Source organism: Arachis ipaensis, chromosome B02 (assembly GCF_000816755.2).
Source record: "Arachis ipaensis cultivar K30076 chromosome B02, Araip1.1, whole genome shotgun sequence".
Lineage (NCBI taxonomy): Eukaryota > Viridiplantae > Streptophyta > Magnoliopsida > Fabales > Fabaceae > Arachis > Arachis ipaensis.
This window is the reverse complement of record NC_029786.2, coordinates 18,339,601-18,349,893: the sequence shown is the minus strand read 5'-3', so window position 1 is coordinate 18,349,893 and position 10,293 is coordinate 18,339,601. Positions and strand designations below refer to the sequence as shown.

Sequence of the window (10,293 nt, the reverse complement as noted above, 5' to 3'; positions counted from 1 at the left end):
TCAATAGCCATGATAAGGAATTTGAGTTACCCAGGAGCGGTGGGAAAAAGGGCCTACGACGTTGATTTTCAAGATTTTGAAAGGGCATTCTGTCGTTATCGTGTTGACTTAGTATGGGGCCGCTTGGTGGAGGTCCACGTGCATTTGGCATTGTCTGCAACTTTTGACTAGCTGAAGGGCATATCTGATGATGGTAGGCTAGAAGTATCTAGCTCGAATAACTTTCTGGGCTAGGATTTTGCCTCCGATGTGGTGGCCGCAACATCCTTCATGGATTTCATGATGTATGTAGTCTGTCTCGCCGGGTTCTTTGCACTTGAGGAGGGGTTGGGACAATCCTCTTTTATAGAACTGTCCCGCTATTGTGGTGTATTTTGTAATACCCTAAACTTTAGTACCTCATGATCATACCAAAAGCTCAGGCGTTACTTACCTTTAAACCTTTTTATTCTATACTATCTTTATTTAATATTGAACCTTTGAGAATACAAACCGAAACTTTAATTAAGAAAACGAAATAGTTTTTTACTTTTAATCACTCACAAAGATATATATATATTCACATAGTATTGTATACATAGACTTATTTTAAGATTCTCAAATACAAGTCCTATCCCCTCTAAAAACTAAAAACAATAAACGATGAGGGGAAAATAAAATCTAACAACTCAACTTGTAAACATAATCTTCTATACTCCTATAACTCCACACTAAACCTTCATACTTGTAGCTGAAAAAGGGGTGAAAATAGAGGATAAGAACTGGGGAGTTCTTAGTAAGGTCGGGGTTAGAAGTTAAGTTCGTTTCATTATGTTCTTAGTCAATAAAATATAAGCCAACTTAGCAATTACAGAACATAGAATCCAATCACAAGCACATACAATCATAGAAAACACAATCACAAACAAATATGCGCAAACAAGTATGATGCATGTCTAATCCTATACAGGCCATGAGCTCATGTGTTGGTTAGTTGCCCGATTTCCGACACTGGTCCTGAGATAAGCATTTCGTACCGCCATCCTTATCTCAGCCAACGTCCCCTCCATGAGCGTTACGCATCGCCGTCCTCATGGGGGAACCTTCCTTTCGGTCTCCAGTGAGCGTTACGCAACACCGTCCTCACCGAGCCATCCCTATAGTATCAAGTGAGCGTTACACAATGCCGTCCTCACTGAGCTATCCCTATAGTATCAAGCGAGCGTTACGCATCACCGTCCCCACTAGATACTTGGCACTAAGGCCCAAACAACACTCAATTTCTTTTTATTCTTTGCTCTCTACTTTACTATTGCAGAGATACCTTTAATTAATACCTTCTTTTTCATCTTTTCTACTGTAGCAAGCGTTCATTAGATTTTTTTAATCTTTGTTCTCTGCTCTCCTATGGTAGAGATTCCTTTAATTAATACATTCATTTCTATGTGGTAGAGGTTCTATAGTTTCTTTTATTATTTTAATTCTTTTATTCTCTATTATTCATTGAATTGTATTTCGATTTAACTCAGTAACCTTTGTTTGAGTTTGGCTTCTAGTGCCATAACCTCTGTAAGAAACCTCTGTCTTACAGGTGCGACTCTCTTGAGCCGATGTATGCAGACATAACCTCTGTAAGCAACCTCAGTCTTACAGGTAGGGGTGCACATGGGGCCGGGTGAAGCCGGGTTCGCCGTGACCCGAACCCGACTCTAAATAATGACCGGGTCTATTTATGAGACCCTTACCCGACCCTAGACCCGATGAAATCGTGTTACTTTCGGGCCACACTTAAGCCGGGTCTAAACCGGGTGAAACCCGGGTCTTGATCAACTTTATTACGACATCACCAAAAATTAGATTCTACATCTTTTGAACCTCTAAATTTTGAAAAATAATTATTCCATAACATTGCAACATTCACATAATAATAATTTAGAATCTAATAATAATAATTTAAGTTTCATAATAATAATTATATCAATTACACATTAAACATTCAAAGTTCAAAAGACAATTAAAACAAAGTTAACAACTAACACAAGATTAACATAATAATAATAATTTATAGTATCATACCAACCAATAACAACAAAATATTAAGTAGCAAACAACTACACGGGTCCAACGGGCCGGGCCGGGTGACCCGAAGCTTGACCCGAACCCGATTTAATAAATAACCGGGGCCATCTATTGAAACCTCGGGTCTGACCGGGCCATAACGAAGCCGGGCCAAATTAGCCCCGAAGTCATCGGGTCCGGTCCGGGTCTTCGGGCCGGACCGGGTCTTGTGCACCCCTACTTACAGGTGAGGCTCTCTCTAGCCAATGTATGTATTGATAACCTCTGTAAGCAATTTCTGTCTTACAGGTGCGACCATCCCCTGGATTGACTGATGTATCTCTAGAAAGCAAATCTCGGTAGGCTCACCACCATATCTTTGTTTAACTCATTTTCTTTTCGTTCTTTCTTTCTTTCTTTTTTTTCTTATCATTTCACAATATAAAATGTCTTCACATTATTCCGTCGCCGTCCCTAAGTGTCTTATGAAAAGAGTATCAAATGTTCTTAACTTAGATTTGTCTTTTTAAAACTTTTAGGATAGTTTTCTGTTTACCTTTTTAGTATATCATAAATAAAATAATATATTTTAAATAAAATACTAATATATAATATATTTCAAAAATACATTGATAATAATCTTAATAAATTAATAACAATAATAATAATTTTATTTATTACCCAAAATTTATTAACTTAAGCTTTGTTCTTAATCCTTTATAAATTATTCTATATCTTTGAGCTTCCTAAAATATTTATATTCTCACCCCAACATATTTTATAATTTATTAAAATATTTTTACATATAATATAATTACCAAAATGACCTTGCTTCTTTTATAAAATATCTATTTTATCCCTAAACTTCTTATTTATTACCCAAAATACCCCAAAAACATATATAATTACGAAACTAACAAAATGCGGGAACCACAAACATAAACCCAGACGACGCTGCTGCTTGCTGGGGGAAAAAAACCGGGAAAACCTTCTTCCATTTCACTTACCCGGTTCCGCAAAATCGCAACCGGTTCTGGTGAAAAGCGGAACAAAAAATTGAATTCGAATTCGAACATTCAAACCTAAAATCGAATGCAGTAATTTCTTTTTCCGTTACTGAAAATGATGAACGTAATCTATTACGGAAGCTAGGTTTTGGCGATTAGCAATTAGATGGAGGAAGAGCAGGATCGAATTCTGCTCAACAGTTTGGGCGTTAAGTCGGCGAATCCCGAAGACATTGAACGCCACGTCTTAGAAAAGGTGTGTGCGTATTAATCTGGTTTTAATTTTAATTTAATTTAATTATCTTTTGAAATTGTATGATCATGTTTTCCGGTTTTGAAATTGGTGTTGAATGCTGTTGAACTCTGCTGAAATTTCTAAGCATTGATGTGATATCATTGTAATATTTGTTTGTGATGCTGTGCACAAATGATTTTAATACTTTCAAAACCATGAAATTTGAATGTGCTGAATTGTGTGTGTTTACTTGTAGTTTTACTTGAGCTTGACGATGAATACTAAAATGTCTAACCATATATTGAAATTTGTAAGCATATCTTTGATATTGGATATCAGTATGTGTTAGACGTGTTCACTAGTATTCCTGTGTAGAATTTTTTATTTTCTATTTTAATTTTGAGACATAAAAGTTGAAGTTGGAGAGTGTGAAATTGTAGGCGACTGCTGTTCCCGAAGCTGAAGGGAGTGTGAAGGAAGAAGATTCTAGTGTATCTGGAAATGTTGATCCATCATCTGCTACTAAAGCAGAGCTTAATCAGAAACTGAGGGCAGTGAGATTTGAAATAGATGCAGTAGCGTCTACCATTCAGCAATTGAGAAGTGATGAGAATGATGGAGAATGTGGTGGTGTTGGCGAGGACAGCCAGGAGAAAGGAGTTGCTGAAGGTGGTTCCTCCAATGATTCAAACCTTCAGTGTGTTCTTGCTGCTGATAGGCTACAGAGCCTGAAGAAAACAAAGGCTCAACTAGAGGAAAAGCTTTCGGAGTTCTGTAAGGATGATGTTTCCAAAAATAGTGACCAGGAAAAATTGATATTTGATTTAGTTAAGCAAGATAGAAGACCAAAGAAGAAATTAAAAAAAGAAGATAAAAGGCCACAGAAAAGCTTGGGGAAGCGGCAAAGGATAGTCTCCTTTAATGATGATGCTGATTTTGATGCTGTTTTGGATGCAGCCTCTGCAGGTTTTGTTGAAACAGTGAGTTGCTTTTTGATAATAACAGTTTCAATATTTCTTATTATGATATTAGTCATATGATAAAGTATTGTTTTGGTCCTAACTTTTGGGTTGAAAATCAAAATGGTCCTTAAGCTTTTTTTGTTGTTCAAAATTATCCCAAAAGTTTACACAATAGTTCGTAAATATTTCATTTCTAATGATGCTATCATCTTTCTCTCATAATTTCATACCTTTTCTTCATCTTCTTTCTTCTCTCTTTCTCTAACCCTAAACACCACCACCTCCACCATCATCAACAAAACCAGCTTTTCTACCCCTAAACCTGCTTTATTCATATCTTAAGTAAATGCATTTGATGTTCTGAAATGCTAAACAAATTTGCTGAGGTATAGTTGGTTGAGATAGATATAGAATATCTGATTTTCTACTGCTGATACCATAGGAGAGGGATGAGTTGGTGAGAAAAGGGGTTCTAACCCCTTTTCATAAGTTGAAGGGCTTTGAGCGCCGATTTCAACAATCTGCAGCATCAAGTAGCCATAATGTATCTGAGCAAGAAAATACTGGTGATCTTGCTTCTGAAAGTGTTGAAAGGGCTGCTAGATCAATATCCGAGGCAGCAAGAGCTCGCCCAACCACCAAGCTGCTTGAATATGATGCCGTTCCAAAGCTTGATGCCCCCACCTTTCCATTTCAAAGGCTCAGGAAACCACTTAAATTACGAGACAAAGAGGAAGAGGAGAATAAAGATTCCAAGAGGAAAAGGAGGCGGCCTTTGCCTGGCAGGAAATGGACAAGGCGTGTTTCTTGTGAGGATATGCAACATGGAGATAGTGGTAAGTTCAAGTTTTAATGTTCTCAATGCAAAAGTTGGTCTAGTTATTATAAATCTTGATGACAAGAAAAATTGATCAATGAATTATTGTTAGGTGAGATTGTATTTGGATATGGTATATACATGATCGTCATTGACTTATATTTCCAATTTCCCTAGATTCTTACTTCATTTATTTAATAATAAAATGGTTACTTCTAAAGACTGGAAAATGCATGTCGGCCCTTTATTGGTGTGGAAGAAAGTCAGCCTGGGATGTACCATAAGCCTTGTTTTCACTAGTTGATATGTTCATATTTGATATGTCGGCTCAGGGATTTATATGTTCATATTTGATATTTAATCTTTTGAACATTGTGCAGAAAATGCAAATGGTTACTTGGATACTTCTAGTTGTGAAAATTTGGAAGCTCAAGATGTTGAACTTGCCGATCATGAATCTTCTTATATAACATTAGAAGGTGGACTAAAAATCCCTGATAACATCTTTGATGCACTGTTTGACTATCAGAAGGTTGGTGTTCAATGGCTGTGGGAATTGCATTGCCAAAGAGCTGGTGGAATTATTGGTGATGAGATGGGCCTCGGTAAAACTGTCCAGGTCTTATCTTTTCTTGGTGCATTGCATTTTAGTGGCATGTACAAGCCCAGCATTATTATCTGTCCTGTTACACTTTTGAGACAGTGGAAAAGGGAAGCTAAAAAGTGGTACCCGAAATTTCATGTAGAGCTTTTACATGATTCTGTTCAGGATTCTTCTCCTAGAAAGAAGCAAGCAAATTCTGATGAATCGGACTATGAGAGTGATATTTCAAACGACAGCGATGATGAAAGAAGTGTACCATCTAGAAACACAAGAAAGTGGAAATCCCTGATAAATCGTGTTTTGAGATCAGAATCTGGTTTACTTATCACCACTTACGAGCAAATCAGAATATTGGGGGACCAGTTGCTTGACATTGAATGGGGTTATGCTGTTCTTGATGAAGGACATAGAATAAGAAATCCTAATGCTGAAGTCACCCTTGTTTGTAAACAGCTACAAACTGTGCACCGCATTATAATGACTGGTGCACCTATTCAGAACAAGCTGTCAGAACTCTGGTCATTGTTTGATTTTGTTTTTCCTGGAAGATTGGGTGTGTTGCCTGTATTTGAAGCAGAATTTGCAGTTCCTATTGCCGTTGGTGGTTATGCAAATGCTTCACCATTACAAGTATCCACAGCATACAGGTCGCTCAATATTCCTTTTCCTATTGTGTTAATGGGGAAATTTATTTGGTAACCCATTTTTCTCTCCTGTTATTAAACTGGAATTGCTTTTCCAGGAATTTGAAAATGTTATTTCCCCAAAATAATTGTTGGTTAACTATCTATTTTTTATTAGTTATATGTCAACAACAGATTCACTAATATTGGCCATATCATGTACTGGAACATGAAGCAGTGAACTTTTGAACTAGATTAACGGCCTTTTCATCTACAGTACCGATGTTTACTTAGTGAGCTATGTAGTATGTTAGCTTCCAGGACAGGAGTTTGAATTTAATTGTTTCATTGACAGGTGTGCTGTGGTGCTGCGTGATTTAATCATGCCTTATCTTCTTCGACGCATGAAGGCTGATGTGAATGCGCAGCTTCCAAATAAAACTGAGCATGTCCTATTCTGCAGCCTCACATCAGAGCAAATATCTGCGTATAGAGCATTTTTGGCAAGTTCGGAAGTGGAGCAAATATTGGATGGACACAAGAATTCTCTTTCTGGAATTGATGTGATGCGCAAGATATGCAATCACCCTGACCTACTTGAAAGAGATCATGCCTCAGGTAATCCAGATTATGGAAATCCAGAACGTAGTGGGAAAATGAAGATTGTAGCTCAAGTGCTCAATGCTTGGAAGGAGCAAGGTCACCGTGTTCTTCTTTTTACTCAAACCCAACAAATGCTCGACATTCTTGAGAATTTTTTATCTACTTCTGGTCATATGTATCGGAGAATGGATGGTCTCACTCCCGTAAAACAGAGAATGGCTTTAATAGACGAATTTAATGCCTCAAATGATATATTTATTTTTATTCTAACAACCAGAGTTGGGGGTTTGGGGACAAATCTTACTGGTGCAAACAGGGTGATAATCTTTGACCCTGATTGGAATCCTTCAAATGATATGCAGGTAACTTCGTATGCACATCCTTTTTGGTTTTGGAATTGTTGAAAAATTACTGATAAGCTTTGCTTAACCACATTCAGTTAGCAAGTTTATTATAAAACATCCGACAAAGATACCTAAGCATGTTTGGGGCAGAGTGGGTGAGGGAAAACATCCAGACAATTTTTTTCTTTTGCTATTTTAGATTTATATTTTATAATATATTCTTGGTTGTGAAATTGTTTTAGTTTCATTGTCATGAGATATAATGCTCTGGTTTCAAAATTAAATCATTTGATGTTATTTAATAGATAACTGTTTCTTTTAAAAGGCCAGAGAGCGTGCTTGGCGTATTGGTCAGAAACGGGATGTAACAGTGTATAGGTTGATCACACGAGGAACTATAGAGGAGAAAGTTTATCACCGTCAGATTTACAAACATTTTCTTACCAATAAAATACTCAAGAACCCACAGCAGAAAAGGTTCTTTAAAGCCCGGGATATGAAAGATCTTTTCACATTGAATGTGGATGGAGAAACTGGGTCTACTGAAACATCAAATATTTTCGGCCAAATATCTGAAGAAGTAAATATGGTTGGGACACACACAAACAACCAGGAGAATAATAAATTTAGCAAGACTACTGAACCGGTTTCTGAAGATGTTGCAGCTGATAATGATGACCAATCACAGAGCGGATCTCCGAATGGAAAGGGCAAAGGGAAAGCGGAACATGGTGACGGGGTTGATGAGGAAACAAATATATTGAAGAGTCTTTTTGGTGCCAATGGGATACATGTAAGTTTTTTTCATTGTGTACAACCAATTTATCATGCATATAAGTGTATTTGATTACATTATTGGAAAACTACATTCTGCTGAATGAGTAAATATTTACTATTTAATAATTAAAGATAACTATGAAACAAACAACTAATCATATATATTGACTTGCAGAGTGCCTTGAACCATGATATGATCATGAATGCCAATGATGAGGAGAAACTGAGGCTTCAGGAGGAAGCATCCAAGGTTGCACAAAGAGCTGCAGAAGCTTTACGTCAATCACGAATGCTCCGAAGCCACGACAGCGTCTCTGTTCCTACATGGACAGGAAGGTCTGGAGCTGCTGGTGCACCAGCATCTGTTAAGCGGAAATTTGGTTCAACTGTGAATACCCAGTTGATAAATAATAACAAAGCATCTGATGGATCACCCAGCAATGGAACTAAAAAATTGAATGGATTTGCTGCTGGAGCGACGTCCGGGAAGGCATTATCTTCTGCTGAACTTTTGGCAAGAATTCGAGTTAACCAAGATAATGCTGTTGGTGCTGGCCTCGAACATCAATTTGGTACAAGCTCAAGTTCAATTAATCAAGCAAGATCTACAGATGTCAGATCTTCTAGAGCTTCTGAAAATATATCTGGCTCGCAACCTGAAGTATTAATTCGTCAGATATGTACATTTCTACAACAGCATGGCGGCAGTTCCAGTTCAGCCAGCATAGTTCAGTATTTCAAGGACAGAATACCCTCCAAAGATCTTGCTTTATTCAAGAATCTGTTAAAGGAAATAGCTACTCTGCATAAAGGGCCTAGTGGATCGAATTGGGTTCTGAAGCCAGACTACCAATAATTAGCTACTATGCCAATACTTGAATGCCAAAAGTGTACAAAACTGGTCATTTTGGTAGAAAGCATTCAATGTGGTCTTGCTACGGCTTACTTTAGTACCTCATTGTCAAGTTTTTTTGGGATGGTGAATGGTGAATAGCTGTTTCTCCCTTTGGCTGGTTCTCAGCCTAATTTTGTAAACTAATCAGGGACAAAATAGGTAATCTTTTTTTCTTTTTGGTGCTAAGAAGAAGGCATCCTTTTATTGTAGAGAAAGTGATTTTGTAAAGCCCCTTGCTTACTCTTCAACAAAAAATATGTGATTAGACTAATGCTCTTTGTTGCCAACAAAAGAATTCTCTGATTACTGTTATTTTCTTTTCGGTCTTTTTTTTCTCTACAGAATTTCATTGATTAAAGGTTCAGTCTGTACATATCAATTTATCAGCTAAATCTAAGTAGGCAAGTCTTGAAGGGAAAAACTTGTGTGTCATGTGACTAAAACTTTTGAGTAAAATTTCAACTCGCCTCCTAACAATTTTACAAATTTTCATTATGTTCTTCATCAATTGAAAAATGACTGCGGTTTTTCACGATAACTCTGTTAAATATTATGTCCTCTCTATTAATGTTTTTGTCTAGAGCTAATGTATCTTGCTTACGTGTACTATTAACTCAACACGTGTCAAGCAACTATTTAAGTCCAATTTGGGTAAACAACTTAATTAAGTTTCTTTTGAAAAAAGAGCTTAAACAATAACAAACAACAACAACAAAGTCTTGTTTAACTAGGTGGGGTCGGCTACATGAATCAAATGATACCATTGACCTCTATCATGTATCATGTCTACAAAGAGACTGTTTCTATGTAAATCTGGTTTGACTACCTCATGGATTGTCTTTCTAGTTCTTCCTCTGCCTTTCACCCCTTGTCCATCTTTCATCTCATCCACCCTCCTGACTGGGTGATCTGCCGATCTTCTTCTCACATGTCCAAATCACCTGAGACGCAATTCTACCATCTTTTCTACAATAGGTGCTACTTCAACTCTCTCTCTTATATTTTCGTTCCTTATTCTCCTACCCTCATCCTGCCCCATTAATATTCCTACTTACAGTTGAGAATGTCATACTAATACTTTAATATTTTATACTTTTATGTTAGTATTGCGTTAACAACTGTTGAATTAGGAATGAAGGAGATTCACGATTTATAAATTCATGAACCAATTTGGTTATTCTTAAAAGTTAGAGACTATTTGATGAATACTAAAAATTTCAAGGACTAAACTAGACATACCTCGTACCTCAAAATTTTATATTTTCACCCTGATTGAGTATTACTAGTTTCAAAGTTGAGTCTCAGATTGTTTTATGTTAAATTATAATTGCTTATGATGCAAAATGTGATACTATTTTATTTTAATTTTATTTTATTTTTAAAATTTTA

At 36.7% G+C, this 10,293-nt stretch overlaps 1 protein-coding gene across 2 annotated transcripts; it reads left to right on the top strand.

Moving 5' to 3' along the window:
* LOC107625025 (protein CHROMATIN REMODELING 8) lies at positions 2,960–9,216 on the top strand. Of its 2 annotated transcripts, none has more exons than XM_016327542.2 (7): positions 2,960–3,300; positions 3,720–4,259; positions 4,684–5,077; positions 5,439–6,309; positions 6,641–7,250; positions 7,558–8,025; positions 8,185–9,216. In XM_016327542.2, the coding sequence occupies exons 1-7, from the start codon at positions 3,211–3,213 to the stop codon at positions 8,863–8,865; spliced, it is 3,654 nt and encodes a 1,217-aa protein (XP_016183028.1). In that variant the 5' UTR covers positions 2,960–3,210; the 3' UTR covers positions 8,866–9,216. The 2 variants fall into 2 exon arrangements, with proteins under 2 accessions (XP_016183028.1, XP_020971277.1); XM_021115618.1 differs by having other exon boundaries at positions 5,439–6,357.

Coding starts and splice junctions, on each gene's coding strand:
- LOC107625025 (XM_021115618.1), top strand. CDS start 3,211: ATGGAGGAAGAGCAGGATCGAATTCTGCTCAACAGTTTGGGCGTTAAG. Junction 4,260..4,683: donor CTGCAGGTTTTGTTGAAACA/GTGAGTTGCTTT, acceptor CTGATACCATAG/GAGAGGGATGAGTTGGTGAG. Junction 5,078..5,438: donor TATGCAACATGGAGATAGTG/GTAAGTTCAAGT, acceptor AACATTGTGCAG/AAAATGCAAATGGTTACTTG.